The 20,372-nt window shown below is 42.4% G+C and overlaps 1 protein-coding gene across 6 annotated transcripts in view; it reads right to left on the bottom strand.

The window, feature by feature from the left end:
• The window catches only part of CLDN10 (claudin 10), a 107,001-nt gene that overhangs the window by 2,700 nt on the left and 83,929 nt on the right, over window positions 1-20,372 (bottom strand). For 2 of the 6 annotated variants that reach the window (XM_086330287.1, XM_086330291.1), the window contains exons 2-4: window positions 11,842-12,003; window positions 11,672-11,753; window positions 606-713 (exon numbers count right to left, since the gene is read on the bottom strand). In XM_086330287.1, coding sequence (XP_086186413.1) covers window positions 606-713; window positions 11,672-11,753; window positions 11,842-12,003 — 352 coding nt within the window. Of the gene's footprint in view, window positions 1-136; window positions 196-605; window positions 714-3,358; window positions 4,483-11,671; window positions 11,754-11,841; window positions 12,004-19,711; window positions 19,966-20,115; window positions 20,298-20,372 lie in introns of those variants that run through there. The other 4 variants (XM_086330289.1, XM_086330288.1, XM_086330286.1 and 1 more) reach the window with 4 other exon arrangements.

The raw sequence follows: 20,372 nt of genomic DNA, 5'->3' as shown, positions 1-20,372 counted from the left end.
ATTATGTTTAGCTCTCTTCCCTTCTCAGCCCAAGAAATCGTTCACTGTCATTTCAGAACAGCTAGTGTGACTAAGAGAATCTCTGAAGAAACTCATGGATTCTTAGTTTGTTCAGTTATTCTCCTTCAAAACTTACATAAAACTTATCTTCCTGGAATCTTGGAGACTGTGATGACCTTAATCAGCAATTTCCACCTATGTGAAAATTATAAGGTCAAAGTGAAGAATATGCCCCTAAAGTTAGACAAGATTTCTACTTACAGCGATAGCTTTGGAACATAAGAATGTCAAACTCTGCTTTTTTTCGTTGCTTCATCAAAAAAAATCTTTTTTAATTGAAGGATAATTGCTTTACAATATTGTGTTGGTTTCGGTCCTATATCAACACAAGCTCTGCTTTTTAAATTATAATTATCTATATTCTATTCTATTCAGTATAATTTTACCATATTAAATGTTATATTTACTATATATTCTTAACCTTTCCCAATTCTGGGTGTTTGAAGTTTCTAAGAATCATAAGAACTACCTATAATTTATCCCACATATAACAATTTAGAATAGTATTTTACTTTTTAACAGGCCATTTTTGTCTCTTTTCATACCTGGGTGCTTTGTTGTTGTCAGATATTGAAAAGCAAAATATGACACCACCAATTAGGCAGAGTGAGGCTCCTGCCCATCCAATAAACAGAGCAGCTCCTAACTCATACCTGTGAAGAGTACCACACAAGTGTTAAAGCTTACTGATTTGGGGAGTAAACAGCATTTAACACTACTAGTCAACACTTACTAAATGCTCATAATACACTTGCTATGGGAGCTTATACAGGAAGCAACAGTATCTGTAAAGAATGCTTTATACTTTTCTCAAAGTGTTTTTACAATCTTCACTCAACTGTATCTTCCCAACATCCTGAAAGGAAGCTGAAGGCATCGGCATGCCTTTGGATAAAGCAGAAGCCATGGACTCAAGGTGAGGCCTCCTGGCTCTGCCAGGATATTGCCTCTGGGCTCTGCCTGAAGGCCAGATGTTTCCATCTATTTATCTTGTTGTGCAGGGTAAATTATTTAGGTAGGCTTTAGTTGGAAAAAGGAAAGTTGCCTCTGCTTTTATTTTAGTTCAACTCAGTAAGTGGTTAAGCATCTGCTGTGTGCAGTCATGTGCAAGGTGCCAAAGGGTGACAGAACATGCCACCCCAACTATGCCACTTTGGCACAAGGAGCCAAAAGCAACTGAGAAGAAACAGGAAAGCTCTCTGCCTTCTCCCTGTTTGCCTAAAAGCAGGGCATAAACGTGTAAAATTGTCCCCTATCCCCTCACTACCAGGAAGAAGTTAATTCTCAGACACACTGAACACCCTGCTTAGCCCACAAGTGGCACTGAAGCAATCTACATTAACAAATTTCACTACTTTGCATCTTTCATTAGTTCCCTCCTCACATTCAGGTGAGTCACTCAATTGTGACTGACTCTTTGTGACCCCATGGACTGCAACATGCTAGGCTTCCCTGTCCATCACCAACTCCCGCAGCTTGCTCAAACTCATGTCCATCAAGTTGGTGATTTCATCCAACCATCTCATCCTCTGTTGTCCCCTTCTCCTGCCTTCAATCTTTGTTAGCCTCAGGGTCTTTTCCAATGAGTCAGTTCTTCACATCAGGTGGCCAAAGTATTGGAGTTTCAGCTTCAACATCAGTCCTTCCAATGAATATTCAGGACTGATTTCCTTTAGGATTGTCCCTCCTCACGTGCCTTCCCACAATCCGTGTCTCTAGACGCTCAAAGTCCTTTTCCTTTGTCTTGTCACTTCTCTACAGATGTACTGTTCTTTTGTTAAGATGCCATATAAGCCCAAGTTCTAGCCACCCTTTGAATTACACGCCACTAGGTACTCTCTTGTGTAGGGGCAATGCACATATAAATAAACTCCAGTTTTCTCTTATTAATCTTTCTTCCCAGCAGAGAACCTAGGAAAGTAGAGGAAAAAATCGTTTTTCTTCCTCTACAGTGTCCACGATAGATACAGCCTCATTGTGCTTATCACTACAGTCCAGGGAGAGATGAATACAAAAGTATCATTTAGTGACAGCCTGCTATGAAGCCTCTCCCTGATGGCAGGCCATAGTACACCACTGATTACTAGAAGAGATGCAAAGGTAAGTAAGACAGCCCTTGCCCTGGAGAGGTCACCATTCAAAGGTACAAACACCACCACCGAGAACAACAAAGGAAGTCACCGTGGAGGACTGGAGGATATCCGTTCAGGGGAGATATATATATGTATGTTTTGGAGATACAAATATAGAATGAGACAAGTATAACAAAATCTTAGGGGCTGTGGTGGTCTCATGTCTGCCTGTCCTTTTCCTGAAGAATTAGGTTTGTTTTTTTTTTAAATGAAGTGATTCTAGGACTTTTAACTCACAGACCTCTATCACAAGGTGAAAATAAATGGATGACATCCCCTACCTAATGGTGCTTTTCAGTGTTAAATCAAGTCAGAGGGGGAAGGGTCTGTTTTGATCATACAGAATCCAGAGGGGCTGAGAACGAAAGGAAGAGTCAAGAGTAGGAGGGGAAAGTTGGGGTCAAGGTCAGGCTATCTCCCCTGGACCTGGTGCCGCGTCAAGCTTAGGTATCAAGGCCTCCCCACACTGTGGACAGCATCTGGCATGCGTGGCCTGTGCCTGTCCTGAGCTTTGTCTCATCCTTTTCAGCGTGCTGTGTCACTATGTCTGAACTCCTATCTGGGCAGGGGCAGGCAGCGGTGGTGGTGTGACAGTGTGGCCCCGGCCACCAGCCAGTGGGAGCAGGAAGCAGCCTTTACACAAGACAAGGGCCTGGTGGTCTCCTTGCCCATTTCCAGATCTGACTTTTCCATTAATTTCACAGCTTCCATCTGCAACTGGGAAGAGGTGAATTATATAATACACACTACAACTTGGCGTGTGCATGCAGGCTAAGTCGCTTTAGTGGTGTTTGACTCTTTGTGACCCCATGGACTGTAGCCAGCCAGGCTCCTCTGTCCATGGGATTCTCCAGGCAAGAGTACTAGAGTGGGTTGCCATTGTTACATGATACACACTGCCTCGTGATCCCTTCTTTTTCACTCTCGCATTGCTTTACCTGGGGAATCAAGGTGAGAGCTAAAGGAAGAGCTATAAGCACCTCATCCTGCACTAAAGCACTGATTAGGCTCTGGGAACCGAGAAACTTCTCAAACTGTTCCAATCCGAGGCAGTGGCAGAAACAGAAGGTCAGTGTAAGTGGGGAAAAAGCCTTCAGTGTGCACAGAAACCAGCTTGAAAGAGGACTGGACAGTGAAGTGTACAGGTGAAAAGAACTGGCCCAATCAAGAGTGTTAACCTGTAGTTTTATAAAAGATACCTTCATTAAATGTCACGTTATACATCTACAAAGGATATCCTGGATTCCCACAATAGGCCCTTCTTGTACAATGTTTGGATGACATTATACAAATAAAATGAGCAGAGGGCCTGCCAAGTCGTAGGTACTGGTCAATGGACCTCTTTAAAATACCTGCAGTTTCTACAGTAAGCTGGCATCCAATCCATCCACTGTCATGCTATTACTGCAAAGACAACTAAAGGATGAGCACACTGAACATTTCGACATGGAGGACATTATTATAGGATTACAATTTAACAATACTTTCTATTTTTCTTTATTTTTCTCCTTAGAGCTTAGGCTGTCTTCTCTCCTGAAACTATGCGTTAGTATATTAACTTTCAGTGTAAATACTCCTGGAAAAAAGTCTGAGATTTTTCTTAAAACATTTAGCTTTCTAAAACAGGATGCCAGTGCCAGGATCATGGTTAAAAATAAGTCTCTAATAATTGATAGTGGTCCATTAGGGCATAGGTTGGTAGAACTCAAATCAGCTCACCACTGTGAATTCATTTAAAAAGAGCATACAACTGGGGAGAAATCAGAAGATAACTACCCACACAGCTCAGATGTTGGGAACTATGACTTTATATTCATTTAAGCAAACTGAAACTTTCTGAAGGGATTTAAGAGTCACCAGTGTGGCTTATATTAAAAACTGGTTTGGGAATTCCCTGGAGGTCCGGTGGTTAGGATTCTGACCTTCCATTGCAGGGGGTACAGGTTCAATCCGTGGCCATGGAACTGGTTCATTTAGTCCTGTTTTTAAACATATTTTTAGATTTTCTTGAAGTCACTAAATATGGACTCTATTCCAAGGACAGTACCATTTCCTTTTGAGCTTTTTATGAATTCTGTCAGAGTCAAATATTTAATAAATAGAACCATTTTAAAGCTAAAGTCTTAAAGAGACTCCACATCTATACCAATAGCTTCTAACAATTGGATGCAAGGGATTCTGTGATGTGGTTCTCTCTCTTAGAGACTTTTTCTTCTTCCTTCTGTTGAAAGACAGGTACAGCAGACTTATTCAACAGTGGCTTGAATTCACACCCATCAGTGTGCATGATCTGGCAAAAACAGAAGTGTTATTAAAAGACAGGACTGAGGGTGAGCCACGTAACATCCATTCAGGTTTGTTCCAGGCCATGCCTCCTCTGACATTCATTGGGAAGCTCCATCTCTGCCTGGAAATCTTTCTTCACTTTTGGTAACACTGAAAAGCTGACTTCAGGGCCTCAGGAGATTATCCAAATTTCAGATGATCTACTGCAGGTCTGTCTTCTGTTAACAACATCTTCCTGGCCCTAGACCAGCTTTCCCACTCTTTATTGAGCTGTTACAATCGCCAAAACTTCTTCATTATTCAGAAAGGCTACCAGTCTGCTTAGCACCAGACAAATGCAGGATGGACAGGCTGAGGACTGATCTTTGTTTTACAGATCAGAACCTTGTTCTTCGATTATCTCTCACATATTCTGTTCAATGGAAAGGACTCATAAAAGCAGCCTTATGACCTGAATTCATGTATATAATTGTGAATCTAGTAAACAAGCAATAGGAACATTTTTCTTTCTATAGAGAGAAAGTAAAGCACAGATTAATGACCAGAATTTTCCCAAAAAAGAACCACAATGATCTAAGGCATTAAAATATACCTTGAATTACTAGATGAAGTTAACTCTTATTCACCTGGCTGTGCTACGACTCCAGGCTACTGTTCATTTCCTAACGAGAGAGCCTGGGCTAGAACCACACTCAGTGGTCTAAATTCTGATGCATTTCATACTCACCTCCTATTTTAGCCTAGTAACATGCACAGTAATCCTTATGGAACAGATTGAGGAACACCTCTTATCTCTGTCTTTCTTGCACCCAAAGCCCTGTCATCGTTTGATCTGCCATCTACAGGGAGCGCATGTATCCCACCTACCCTGTCACCTACCTCTGATGGTAGATGACACCATCAGAGAAGTACAAGCTAGATATTGTTCAAATCATGTGTTTCGGGGTGAATGAGAGAACACAGCGCTGTTCTCCAGGACCTTACAGTCTAGAGGCGATAGTCAGACATTAAATAATTAAAGGACAATGAAGCCTAACAACAGAAGCAGAAGAACATGTGTTTGCAAAGTAAACATTACATGTTCTCCCAAATCTGTATAGTTGTGGTCCAAGTAAGAGTCCACCATAACAGCAGCTACCGTCAGATCACTGTACCAGGATTTTGTTTTTGTGTTAAGTATTTTGGCATGTATTATCATATTTGATCTTCAATTCTAAGAGACAGTTCTTCCTACCATCAGAGAAAACTGAACCTGAGTGAGTTTAAATTATTTGCCTCCCCATACCTCAGCTAGGTAAATAGTAGAACCAGGATTTAAAACCCATAACTGATTCCAATCCTCGAGCTCTTTTTTTTTTTTTTAATTAATGTTTATTGGAGTATAGTTGCTTTAAGAGCCTGCTGAGCTACAGTCCACGAGGTCACAGAGACTGAGCTACTAACTCACCTAGTTGCTTTATAAAGTTGTGTGAATCAGTTAATCTCAACCTTTTTGACCCACCCCCCAGAGTAATAAAATAAAAACAAAAATAAACAAATGGGGCTTAATTAAAAGCTTTTGCATAGCAAAGGATACCATAAGCCAATCTTGAGCTCTTAGCCATCACTCTTTCTCCCTTTTCACCTTAGCAAAGGAAAAGATGGGATCAATATGAAAAGATACAATCAGTGCAATGTTTTGGGCTTGTCATTTCAGTAAGATGTGAGTTTTCCCTCTCTCCCCGGCTCACTGCCTTCTCATTGGCTCTAGGGTATGGAATTTTTTTCCAGAATTCCCTCCGGCGGCCTTTTCACCCAGCACAAAAAGAGGTGAGGGTAGTAATTAAAATCAGGGCTTGCTGGACTTGAAAAAAGAAACTGCCGCCGTAAACAAAACAAAAACTGTTTAACAAAAGAAAAACCTCATCCTTTTAAGATCCCCAGAGAAAAGTGAGCTTGCTAGAGGTTGCAGAGCTAGAAGCCAAGTCTTTTGACCTCAAGGATGGACTTTTTTCCAAACTTTTTTCCTTATGTTAATCAAGGGTGGTAGTAGCCAAAACATTGCTGTTACCTTAGAACAACTAAATATGTTTTAAAAGTTCCAAGTTTAGGAAGTACATCCATATATTATCAATGCTAACTTTTAAAAATTGAACTTAATTGGTATACTGATCTTTTAAACATTACCATCAAAAAGAAACTTAACTCAAAGGCTTATATAATCCTTGGAGGAGGAAATGGCAATCCACTCCACTACTCTTGCCTGGAGAATTCCATGGACAGAAAAGCCTGGCAAGCCCCAGTTCATGGGGTCGCAAAGAGTTGGACATGACTGAGCAACTAACACTTATATAATCCAAGCTCTGTATCACCGCATGGATGGATTTTATGTGAACAAGCATTCTACAGGCATTATCTACAAGCACACCTTTCCCCCAAATACCCCGCATTCTTTTGGGGTCCCAGGTACTGGAAGCAGGCTGTTTAGTGCCCACCAATCCATGTATCTCCCAAGGCTGCTGCATTCTCCTCTCCCTTATGCAATTCATGTTAGTTAACAGCTTACTCAGTGATCTGCAAGACACCACAAGATTTCCTACCCAGGGCTTCCCAAAGAGCCACGAAATAGTGGCAGGCACCTCCCAAACCATGGCTAGAGTAGAAAGGGATAATTTAAATAAGCATCTACTTGCATATGGAAACTTTGTGGAGAATTCTCAAATTTAGGAAATGTAAAATAAATGAACTGCTACGTAATAGCCTCTGCTTAAGGGTCAGTCCCATTTAAAAGAATAGCGTTCACTGAGTGCCTACTCTAGGCACCAGTCTAAACAGCTGAAATGTACCATGTCATTTAATCCTCATGATAAATTCGTAGTTCTCATTCTTCCTATTTTATAGATGAGGAACACAGGACACAAGAAGGCACCAGTAATTTCTTCAAGGCTACACCACTAAAAGATGGCAGAGCTGGGGTTCTCTCCCAGGCAGCCTGGATCCAGGGTCCTCATTCTTGAGGTCTCCCCTCCCCCATTCCTTTAACCAAATCTCCCCAAGCATGCTCAGTCTTTCCACCCTAAGAGAGATGCAGACAGACAGACAGCTATACACCACTGCTTACTAATCATCCTTGCTGTAAACATCATAGAGTGTGGACCAGTTACAAGAGATGCCCAAATCAGCAAGACGTGGTCTTCGCTTCAAGATACTCCTGGTCTCGTTTGGAAGATAGACCAACAGGCAAGTGCCACTGCCCAGTGGGATTGTAACAGAAGCACCAGGAGCAAAGGGAGCACCCTGGTGGGCACCTCACCCAGAATGCAATTCCTGCAGGATACACAGAGGTGGGCCGGGATGTGAAAAGGAGAGGGAAAGGGGTGGTGGTGGTAAAAGCTGAGTCACCAGGAAGCATGGCAAACTGGAAGAAATCGTGGCTTCGTATACTGGTCAGTGAAAACAAAACACAGTTGCCAAACGTTTGATTTCTAAGTATATTAAGTTCTGCCAGCATGAAAAAGGCATCAGAGCAATTCTGATGATCTCAAGTGGTCAGTCCTACCACAGAACAAAGTGAATCCTTCTTAATATTTAACAGTCAAATTCTGGTTTGTTCTTAACACTTGGCACTGCTATGGAATCCCTTACCTGACACTCTATGAACCTCTTACCAGCATTAATTCATTCTCCAAATAACCTTATGATTGGAACAAGCTTAAGTAAACAAACATCTATAATTCATTAAATTATAATAAGGACAGAGTAGAGAAGTTAAATATCTTGGCAAGGCCACCTAGTGAGATCGACTGTCCTTTCAAGTTCACCTGGGAAAATGTGTCTAATCTAGAAACATACTTCTTGAATTGTCTGCTGTGCATTTACCTTGATAGATAACAGGAATGAGAGAATTTACCAGGAAGCAGACAGCTGTTATTTCTAAACTACTAAATAACCACAACAGTGAAAAGATTTTACCTTAGTAAAACTTAGATACTAAAGTAGAAACTAACTGTATTCCAGGAATGAAGCATGCTAAAGGTAAATAACTCCGTGGTTTCAAAAACTCTGAAATTAAAAAGGCTTGAGTATGATAAGACCCAAACCATGAATATCTGAGCCAAAATGTTAATGATAAATCTCACTGACTGAAAGAGAATAAATCTAAGATCAGATGTTCTGTTTTCTCAATTAAGGAAATTGGTTTAATACTCTTAACTATGCATGATTTGAAAAGAAGTTTCTTTATGCCAATCAATTCTTTGGAACCGTCTATTTAAGAAAAAAACAAAGCAAGACACTCAGAAAGATATTGGTTTGGACAACGGATGGTGAGAATAATGTATATTTCAACAAAATGATAGGGTGACTCATGCTAAGGGGTGCTTATGACCATGAGCTTTCAGGACGATAGATTTTGTTTTAATTTGGTAGATTTTGCTTTAATAAAAAGGAGGAAGTTGGTTTGAAACAGCCCAAAGGGAAGCATTGAGAAACAGTTTTCAAGGCTTTGCAGGAGTCCATCCTAGAGCCATAAAACATAATCACAACTTGAATAAAAGCAAGGAAGCAAAACAAAAGGGGGGAAAAAATGGGGAAATGGCAGAACACAACCAGAGCCAGGTGAAACTCTTTAAAGATTGCAATTGCAATCAAATGATTATAGGCAGGAAGAAAAATCTTCCCAGAAAAGTTGTGGGAAAGAAAGGGTTTTGGAAATAATCAGCCACTGAATACAAAGCCTGATGCTGTTTGCGGTGCAACTGCCACAATCTTCATCCCAATGATACATCAGAAGCCACTCGTTTTGTTCCCTCATCAATAAAGCACCTCCTGAGTTTCCTGCACATAGTAGGAATGTGGTGGGAACTCTGTGGATGAGCTTAGCCTTGTGTGTCTAACGTAAGCAACCAAGGTGAGTCTTGGAAATCCACAAAGATTCAGTTTACATGGTAAAGAATCCTTAAGAAAAACAACAGCAACAAAATCAGGTTCTGCGGCCCGAACTGTTTTTCAATGCATCTTAGGGCAGGTATTTGCTCACCAGAAATTTATTTTTTTATATTAATGAAAGATTTAATACAGCAAGAGACAGATATAACAACCATAAACATTTATGCACATAATGACAGAGTATCTATGAAGCAAAAACTGGCAGAATGGAAAAAAAGAATAAACAGTTCTATTATAATAGTTGGAGATTTCAATATCTCACTCACAGTAATGAACAGACCAACCAGCCAGAAGATAGGGAAACAGAGGACTTAACACAATAAACTAATGAGATCTAACAGACATATATAGAGAACACCAACCAAAAACAGCATAAACATTCTTCTCAAGTGCACAAGACATTTTCCAAGATAGTCCATATATTAGGCCATGAATTAAGTCACCAGAAATGTAAACTAGAGCATGTGGCAAACACCTGCTCCTCACTGCTAAACACACACATCCCTGTGCCCAGCTGTGCCATCTAGGGCTGCAGGGAGACATGCTGCTCTAGGAAGATGAATGCATGATACAGATGGGAGAGGAGGATGAGCCGGCCTTCTGTCTCCATCTCCGCAGAGGCTTCCTCAGTCTGCTGAGATAACAGAAGGCCTTTCTACTAATCCCGAGAGGACTAGCTCTGCAGATCAGAATTTCACTTAACCAGGCACCGTGCTAGGCAAATAAGAGATGATATATAAGTGTTTTCTGATCTCAAGGAACTTACTCTCATGAACATCAATGAAGACACCAAGGAAATAATCAGAACACCCCTGGAGGGGTGCCCTCACCCCAGTCCCCCTAGGGCTGGCCCTTCCTTTGGCAGCAATTCTCCAACATATTCCTCTCCAAGTTCATGCACAAACTACATCAGAGGCACCGATTACTAAATTCCAGGAAATGCTAGCTTGGGAAGTCCTCTCCCCTAGAATATGCCAAAATCAAAATCTCACTTCAGAAATTAAATACTTTAAGACCTACGGAATCAGTTTACTTTGTGTTGATAGCCAATTTTCAGCTAATTGGTTTTCCTAATTTTTGTCTCCTTCTCTTCTACTAGAGGCTCTTGTAAGAGTAAAATAAAAATAAAATAATGTCTGCAATGCTCTGCTTGGTCAATGGTAGGGGCATAACATGTGTTACCTATTATTTTCATTATATTTCGTTATATAAGCATTTACTATTTATGCACGAACTACGCAAGAGACACTACTAGAAAAATCATTTCCTAAAGATTCCTAAATCCACCAGAAAAAAGTAATGGATCCTGATCAGACATTTTAGTAATTACTCTTTTAAAATTCTATAGTCTTTTATCTGAAGACTGAAAGAAAATCCCCAGCCTGATTGATAGCAGTACACATGCACACACGAGCAGTTTTCTACAGGAATCTATGGGAATATTCTCACGGAAGACAAACTGTTTGATGTATTATGATTTCTAATTTGGTATTCCTTGGGTTTTTTCCAAAGCAAAGAAATAAGCCTAGGGAAACTATAAAAAGCAACAGCCCACAATTAAAAACCAACAGCAACAAGAGAACTGGTCTGTAAGTGCCAAAGCATTCACCCGCAGCTGAAACTGGTCACATCTGGGTGTCGAGCATTTTTTTAAAGACCCTGCATCATGTACAGTTTCTTTACAAAGGTTTATTAGGTAAAACTTGTTAAGGCCATAGTCAACAGAACAAATGGAAAAGGCTGATTAAAAATGAAAAATAGTACTTTATTCACTATCATTTAATCATTTCTAATCTTCAGAACCACAGTCTTGTTTTCATCTCAATGTCTGCGATGGAAACTGGCCCACAGCCTAAAATCTGGCAAGTATCATTGTGGATGGACAGCAATCAAGGCAAGCTCTTAATTTTTGGTTATCACACTTTCTCCTTCTTTCCTCCCCGTCTTACACCTTTCACTTTTCCCCTATTTGACTTCAGTTTTACAATGGATAGTAGATGAGCTTTAGCGTTCTAAATCCTAAGCCTTGAGCTATTTACAGACAAGTATGTTACAAGACATTTGTAACACTAACGCAGTGATTCAGTGCATCTTTTGCCAATGTAGCACATACACTGTTTGCTCTTAAAGGAAGTCATCAAATAGCCTCTATCGGTATGTCCCACTTTCATAAGCCATAGAGGAAATTTAGGTACCTTAATTTAGAAGATGATTTTAAATCCATTTCCTGTAAGCCACAAGCATACAGACTTAAGAAGAGTACTTACTTTTGCTCCACGAAGAGGGGATCAAAGAATTCTGTTGTGATTTTGTTTGCATACAGGGAACACCCGGTCATTGAGCACAGCCCTAAAGAGCATCAGAAGGAAAGTACTGTGACTCCTGGTGTTTCATTAACATCCCGAAGCACCTTGTTTGGAAGAAAGTTACTATTTACCTGACAGTATGAATACAATCCCAGCCAAACACGCAATTTTAGCTTTGGCTTTATCTGAGCCTCCGACTTTGGTACATTTCATGCCAATCAGGGCGAATATGGAACCGAAAAAGCCCAGGCTGACAGCGGCAATCATAAGTCCTCTACACGCCTGGATGTAACCTGCAATTAGAGTAGGGCATTTACATTAGCATAAAACATGTGGCTGTCCAGGGAGAAGCACATTTTACACTGTCCTCCTGAATGACTTTCTGTTTTCTGAAAAAAAAAAAAAAAAGACTGAAAAATGGTTAAAACACATGTTAAAACAAGCAAGAATGGAAAGAAAGTTAATCCCTATGGCACACTTTTCAGTCTGGCACATGCAGGATCCTCAGGCTACATCTCTGAGCTTTCCCACAGTCACAGATGAGGAAACTGAGACACACAAAAGCTACATGATATGCCAGGGATGAGTGAGTAAGAGGCTGGAATGAATTCCATCCAGATCTGACTACAAAATCCACATGACACTGCCTTTCACCCTGAGACACCTCATCCGCCACTCTCTCAACCCTCTTATTCCTTTGCACATCAGACCTTTAAAACAGATGTTTTAGTTATTTTGACATTGAAAACGTTATAAATGAGCAGAGCTCCCAAAGAGTCACATCTTCTAATATTGGTGAAAGATTATAAATGAGACCAACTGAAATATCATCATGAACCATGAGGAATCTAAATCAAGATGTATTTTTATGACCTTTTAAAACATTTTCAGGGCACATACAATAACACTGGGTTTAAATAAGCATTGGTTAGTTCCTAGAAGAATATTTTATAATTATGAAATTAACTGCATACAAATGGATACTTTCCAAGTATCCTAAAAGCTTGCTCTGTTGGTTTCTTTGAACATTCCTCCTGCACCACTCATTTTCTTATTAGCCAGGATGATGGTAAACTTCAGACTGGCTTTTGTCCAGACATTAACAAATTTTAAATTAATAGGATATACATGAATACATTTTAAAAATGTCATTATGTACATTTCAGCCTGAAACAGTGGTATATTCTGAAATAGTGATGACACACCAATGTAAGTAAATATTTGTTGAACAAATGAACATAATATCTATCAGGTTTACATTTGGAATCGAACTTTTTAATTTGAAAAAACTCATAAGTGCCAAGATAAACCAAGTCATTTCCTACTGTGTTCAGGCAAAGGCTATGATAATCACATAAGTAATAATTCTAAGGCTACAACAATCATATATTCAGGGAATAATGCTGCAAGGTGGCCTCCAGGCCATGTTTCTTGGTCAAAAAATAAAATTTTAAGTTTTATTCCTAACCCCAGGATCCATTTTGAAGAGTACCCAGAAGATGTTCTAATTAATTGAACAAATTTAGGCCTCTACAAATGCAAACCACAGTCAATCCTAAAATCAGTCCTGAATATTCACTGGAAGGACTGTTGCTGAAACTGAAGCTTTGGCCACCTGATGCGAAGAGCTGACTCGTTGGAAAAGATTCTGATGCTGGGAAAGATTAAAGGCAGGAAAAGAAGAAGGAGACGACAGAGGATGAGATGGTTAGAAGGCATCACTAACTCAATGGACATGAGTTTCAGCAAATACTGGGAGACAGTGGAGGACAGAGGAGCCTGGCACGCTGCAAGCCATGGGGTTGCAAATAGTCGGACCTGACTTAGCAATTGAACACCACCACAAATGCAGAAAGCAAGGACAACTATCTTCCATTTTATAGTATGAACTGTTTCCAGACAGAAAACAATTTTACTGATGGTCAGGCTGTCAAAAACAAAAAAAAAAAAACAGTAAAAGAAACTTATTTTTAGCAAAACAGAATAAGGGAGGCTTATTTTGGTAGCAACAGTAGTGCTGCAAGGGTGATCTGTGTGTTTGCTGTGGAATGCTAACTCAGCTCCATTTTAAACTGCAATCCTCAAGACCCCCAGCCAGAACCCAGGGAGCAGGAGAAGCACAGGGGGAGGAAGCCCTTAGTTCCTTGCAAGGTTTTTTTTTCAGATATAAATTTAATTGGAGGCTAATTAGTTTACAATATTGTAGTGGTTTTGCCATACATTGACATGAATCCACCACGGCTGTACATGTGTTCCCCATCCTGAACCCCCTAACACCTCCCTCCCCCTTGCAAGGTTAAAGAGAGTCCTCCAGAGAAACTGCAACTGGCTTATCACTTACCACCAGAGCTACTGGGACAATGTGTTTTCAATAATTTTTTGACATTTGTTTCAACCTATGGTTTTGAGATGTTTTAGCTGATTCTTAATCCTAAACAGACTAGAAAGTGTATGTGTGACTTAGTAGTACTAATAGTCGCTCTGTCGTGTCCAGCTCTTTGTGACCCCATGGACTGCAGCCCATCAGGCTCCTCTGTCCATGGGATTCTCCAGGCAAGGATACTGGAATGCGTTGCCATTCCCTTCTCCAGAGGATCTTCCCAACCCAGGGACTGAACCCATGTCTCTTGCATCTCCTGTACTGCCAGGCTGATTCTTTACCACTAGTGCCACCTGGGAAGCCCATAACCTCTATTATAATGTTATTTAAAAAAAAAAAAAAAACTATTCTAGAAAACCTTATCATCCACCATAATTTGCATTTACCTTAGTAATCTCAGACTTTATGTACAGAAAACACACAAGCCATGCAAATGGTTAAGTCTACAATCTGATCACTCAGAATGTGGAATGCATTTTCCCAGATGGTACACAGTGGTCAGAATCCCAGGCTGGTGCATTCAACCCTTAATATGACTGGGGAAAATAACAGTAGGCTTTAAACTTTAACCATTACTTATACTATTTTTTTTTCTGAGTTTCTCACTCGGTTCTCCTGTCTCAGCTCTGATACCTGCAGAAGGACTGGCTCTGCCCTCTTGGCACAAGAGGAGAGACAGAGAGAGAGCAGGTTCTGATGATGTCAGTCCTTCATCAGAACCAACCAGAATGCTGATGTGGAGGGGAAGGTAACTCTGCCTACCATGAGAACAGTAGCAATAAGTTGCTAACTCATTACATGCATAAAGGGTTTCCCTGGTGGCTCAGACGGTAAAGAATCCACCCACAATGTTGGAGATGGGGGTTCGATCCCTGGGTGGGGAAGATCCCCTGGAGATGGGCATGGTAATTCACTCCAGTATTCTTGCTTGAAAAATCCTATGGACAGTAGAGCCATGAGGTCGCAGAGTCGGACATGACTGAGTGATTAAGCAGACACAGCACACGCACAAAAGAAGGCACTGCAGGGTCTGGAGTTCCTGGGATAAACTCCACTGCCAGCCTCAAATGGAAGCCAATTGTTGGTAGGCTTGAGGTCTGTAAATTAGCGGCTACCGGTTCTTAAAACACCCACAGACTCAAGCCTTGGGTGACTTCCCACAAACTCTTTCAGAGTTTATCTTTTGCAAAGCAGACTTCTACAACCTTGCCTTTTAACAGTTCTGGAGGTCAAAATTTATAAGTAACACCCTCAAGTGAAGTGGTGGTAAAAACCTAGTCAAGGAGGCTATTATTTTTGACAGGTCTAATTTACTGACACCGTTAATAGCTAATTAACACATTAAAGTGCTGAGGCATGAACATATTTGCTCAGAAGTTCTCTGAAGTATAATTTATAGTTAACTTCCTTGGAAAAAATGACAAACATTCCCACTAACAAAAATAGATGGCATAAACTGAAAAAAAAAAAACCTAAAGCCTAGCTTAAAATGCTTCCCAGCTGTAGTTCAAGTGGTGCTTTGAAAGGAATATGGGTTAGCAATAAACAGAAATCACCAGCTCGTTCAACCGTGAGCTTTTCAATTAGTAAAATACCATGACTTTAATGAATTCCATTGGAGGAAACCTTCAAGGTGTCCCTTAAAAGTTAAATGTTTTCCACACGCACCTTATTTTCCATTTCCAACTAGCAGAAATAAAAATACCCACTTGGTGGAGACAATCTCCTAGCAGCACTCTTGCTAGTTGTTGATTGCAGGAAGAAAAGGAAAAAAAAAAGAACCTGCTTTTCTTCTGCTAGTAGCTTCGTGTGCTTTTAGCAGATCCTTTGCGAGAAGGATGGTATGAGGGGCAAATACGAACTCTGAATTTCAGCTCCGGTTCCTCTCTTTACCTGCTGTGTATCCTTGACTACATTCCCTAATCTCTCCAAGACTGTTTTTGCATCTGTAAAACCCAGGGAGAACAGCACTTACTTCACAGGGGGAATAATATGAACTAAGTGTCTAGTGAGTGGTAAGAAACACATCAAAGCTTCCTGTCTCTAACACGAAGATTGATTCTAGGCAGACATTAGAGTTGGAATCTTAACATGGCATTACATTCAATCTGTACATTTAGCTTTTTCCTTATAGGGAAAACTGGGATAACAATAATACCTCTTGACAATGAGGAATCAGAGCTTTGACCTCATACAGGAAATTCAGAATAATGACCCCATCCTCTGTGTCCAAGAGACACGTTCTTCCACCTAAGATGAGACAGGGGAGAACTCTAAGCCTTCTCTGTCTCTTGGATTTTTCTGTTTAGGTTAAGGGGAGGATTGGCTTACTCAGGGCTGGGGCCACCACACCCCCTGCTAATGCAGCTTTCTCCCTCCACTTCAAATGCAATATCAAGAAGTCCAAGTACACCATGCTGTGGGCAGGACCTGACTGAGGGCCAGCATCCAGCACATGTAGCTACCCCGAAAGTACACTGCAGAGCGTCAACAAGCAAAGGGGCTTGCTCCAGGAAGTTCCACTTGTAAGTGGTGGGAACTGACATCTCTACAGGGAAAAATGTAGCTGTGTGGTTGAACTCCCCCCTTCAAATATTATTCTGGGAGATAATGAAAAGTAAATGATCACTTTGGGATAGGCGATGCCCTCTTAAGCCACAAGAAGCTGAACCAGCACCATGAGATGGATACACGGGATTATAGGATATATTTCAATGTTTTGTATGAGCAAAGACACCCACATTTAAAAGACAAGCAATGGGCTGAGACTGAAACATATCTAACAAATCAAAGACTGATATCTAGAATCTAAAAAAAAAAAACCAAAAACTAATCATTTAAACCAAGAGGAAACAACCGAAGCACAGGCATAAGATACAGACAAGCGACTCATAAAAGGAAAAAAAGTGGTCTTTAAGTACATGATAAGATGGTCAAAATCACGGTAATCAGGGAAATGCCAACTAAAAGCATAACATGATAGGTTGCTGCCCATTAAACTGGATGAGAAACTTAGTGGTGAGAATGTGGAGAGAAACAGGTATTCTCATATGCTAGGTGGAATTAATGTGGCAGTATAAACTGACTAATAAAATGAATATTCGACTGCTCTGACAATACTGTTTCTCAGTATTCACGCTACAGAAACATACATATGCACAAAGAAGCAAACAGAAAGGTTTTCAATAAAGCACTAAAGACAGTGAAAACCTAGGAAGGCTTTACCCAACGTCCAACAGTGGCTAAGTCAGTGAATAAACCAGTTTATTTAACAGTACTCATGCAGTCGTTAAAGAGAGTTATTTCTATAGGTACCGACTTGGAAAGCTATGTTATTAACTTGAAAACAAGGCAGAACAAGCGGTGAAGTCATTTATGTTTTGTAAAGTCATTTTCTAGACACAAGAGTACATGTGGAAGGCCATTTTGTGAGCTGAGTTGTATACAAATGTCACGCCTCTTCTTTAGAGCTGGATGGCTGAAAGCTATGCTCTTCTTCCTCCTCACTACTCCTCTGGCCCCCAAATCTTTCTAAAAAAATATTTATTTATTTATTTGTATATGTGCCTGTATGTGTGTTCAGTGGCTCAGTCGTGTCCGACTCTTTGCGACCTCAGGGACTGTAGCCTGCCAAGCTCCTCTGTACGAGGGATTTTTACCAGCAAGAATACTGGAGTGGGTTGCCATTTCCTCCTCCAGGGGATCTTCCCGACCCATGGATTGAACCCATGTCTCTTGCTTGTCCTGCATTGGCAAGCAGATTCTTTACCACTGAGTCACGTGGGAATCCCTTATTTGGCTGCCCTAGGTCTTAGTTGCAACAGGGGGGTTCTAGTTCCCTGACCAGAGATCAAACCTGGGCACCCTGCATCGGGAGCTCAGAGTCTTAGCTCACGGACCACCAGCGAAGTTCCCATGCCCCCAGATCTTGACCATGATGTCTATTCTCACCTCAGACACATGGGGTGAGGGCTTCACTATTCTACACCCAATCATTTTCATGAAGTATTTATTTCTCGATTGCGGCCTCTGTCCCCCAACTGTCCCATAGAAGGAAGTGCACCTGCCTGGCAGCCTCTCAGTGACAAGAGAGTTAAAAGAGAAGAACGAACGTGTTTAGAACAACTGTCAATCCATATTCCTAAATGGAATCCACAGAAAGGAGCCTGCCTGTTCAAACATCTATCTGGATGTGTGCTCTGCAGGGCACAGGAAATTCAACAGTCATTCCAGACCATCAATGGCATCCCAGCTACTTATTTTACACACCAGGATGGCAGACCCAGGTGTCACCCATCTAAAACCAGATACCTATTCCTTTCCGCGGGGTTTCCACCAAATACCTCCATTGAGCAAGAGTTTGCTTTTCGTGGCAAGCACCATCTCAGGGGAGTTAAATTTTGTCTGTTATTTACTCACCTACACAAACAAAAACTTGCTGTGCTGTAATAAAAGAAAAAGAAAACACCTCAAATCGAGAACTCATGTAAATGACTGTCTTAAAGTTTCTGCCAGGAACGAAGTGCTGTGAAATCCTGGGAGAAAGGAGCCTAGAACTTGAGCAATCAGTGTCACTGTGTGGACAGGTACCATTCCTCTTGAAACTAAAAATAGCCGGTTTTCTTTGTGAACACCTGTTGCTCTAATACAATACCTTATACAGCCCAGCTAACAAGAACAACCTAGAAAACAGTCTCATGAACAACCGGCAGCAGATGTGGACTTAGGAGAGCCACACAGAACTTGTCAGTTTCCCCGCACAAGATTCTGGGTGGCCAGGATTCACCTACTCTCTGCAGCACAAGCAAGAACTATTTATTTCCCTAAAACTTACAGCAAGAGTTAAAGCCCAGCAGATTCATTTGTAGATACCTAGCGGTTTATTGGAGAAAGAAATGGCAACCCACTCCAGTGTTCTTGCCTGGAGAATCCCAGGGAAGGGGGAGCCTGGTGGACTGCCATCTATGGGGTCGCACAGTTGGACACGACTGAAGCGACTTAGCAGCAGCAGTGGTTTTGTGTGTGTGTGTGTTTGGAGGAGGGGTGCCCCTGCAATATGTTTCCTTTCCCCCAGCCCACTTTTAAAACCACGAATGAAATGGCTACAAGGAGTTCAGAACAAGCAAATTTCGCTTTGACGAGTCCGTTTAAATCAGAATCCAGCCCTTCTGGGGAGTGCTGGCTGGAGAGGGCAAGCCCCCTCTCCGTGACTCTCTGCCCCAACAGTTCTCAAGAGAGTGGGGGGTCCCATAACTCAGTCCTCAACTCCTAGGACAGCAGACCTGCTTCCCTCCATCCCAGTCGCCTCAGAGGAACCCACCCCACCCAGGTCGGTTCTGCGCGTCCCCTTTCTCCCGCCTCGGGGATCCGGGCTCAGACAGGCGCCCCCTCGGGACAGACGTCCGGGGAAGGCGGGCCACGGGCACCGGGGACTCTTCCCCGGCTCCTCCAGGGACCGAGAGGGAAAGAGCGGCCGGGCTTGGGAAGGAGTCCTGGGCGGGCGGCGGAGAGGGTGGAGGGTCCCGCCGGGGATCTTGAGGCTCAGCTCAGCGGGAGCCCAGACACGGGCGGAGGAGGGGAGAGAGCGAGGGTCGGGGCCTGGGGGGCTAGGGGATGCAGACCGTCCAGCGCCAGCATGGAAGGAAAGTCCTTGCAGTTGGAGACGCCCGTGGAGTCCGTGACGCACGTCTTCCACAGGTTGGCCCAATAGGTAGCGGTGGTGATGACCGTGCCGTCGATGGTGGACACCTTCCAGTAGTCGGTGGGCAGCGTGGAGGACACCAGCACCCAGCCGGAGATGGAGACCATGAAGGCAATGATCTCCGACGCCGTGCTCGCCATGCCGCCCGCTACCGCGGCGCTCGCTCTCGCACTCCCCACTTGGCGGCCGCACAGCGACCACCGCGCGCCCGGCCCCGCGGCTCCGCCCCCGTCGCCCCGCCCACCCGCGGCTCCGGCGCTAGGGGCGCGCGCGGACCCGGGACGCGCCCTGGGGGAGCAGAAACGGCTCGCGCGGAACTGCTACCTGGGTTCCCCTCCAGCCTGCTGGCCCAACGCGACCCTGTGCGTCCCTGCGGCTCCACTCCCTGCTCGCCATCTCGGGGCTGAGGCACCGTGGAGAGGGGCTCTCCTATTGAACAAATTGGCAGCCGAATGTGGACGACCTGCTGCATCCACCCTCTTTCCCCTCCCCGGCCCTACCCATTGGCAATAGCTTGGCCTTCAGAGTATCTTGTAAAAGCAGAGCAGGAAAAAAAAAAAAAGGCTTTTGTGTGCCCGGAA

Source organism: Bos grunniens, chromosome 12 (genome assembly GCF_055505025.1).
Source record: "Bos grunniens cultivar Pamir isolate PY7600 chromosome 12, Bosgru_T2T1.0, whole genome shotgun sequence".
NCBI classification, from domain to species: domain Eukaryota; kingdom Metazoa; phylum Chordata; class Mammalia; order Artiodactyla; family Bovidae; genus Bos; species Bos grunniens.
The sequence above is the reverse complement of the archived record's forward strand: the minus strand, read 5'-3'. Positions and strand labels throughout refer to the sequence as shown.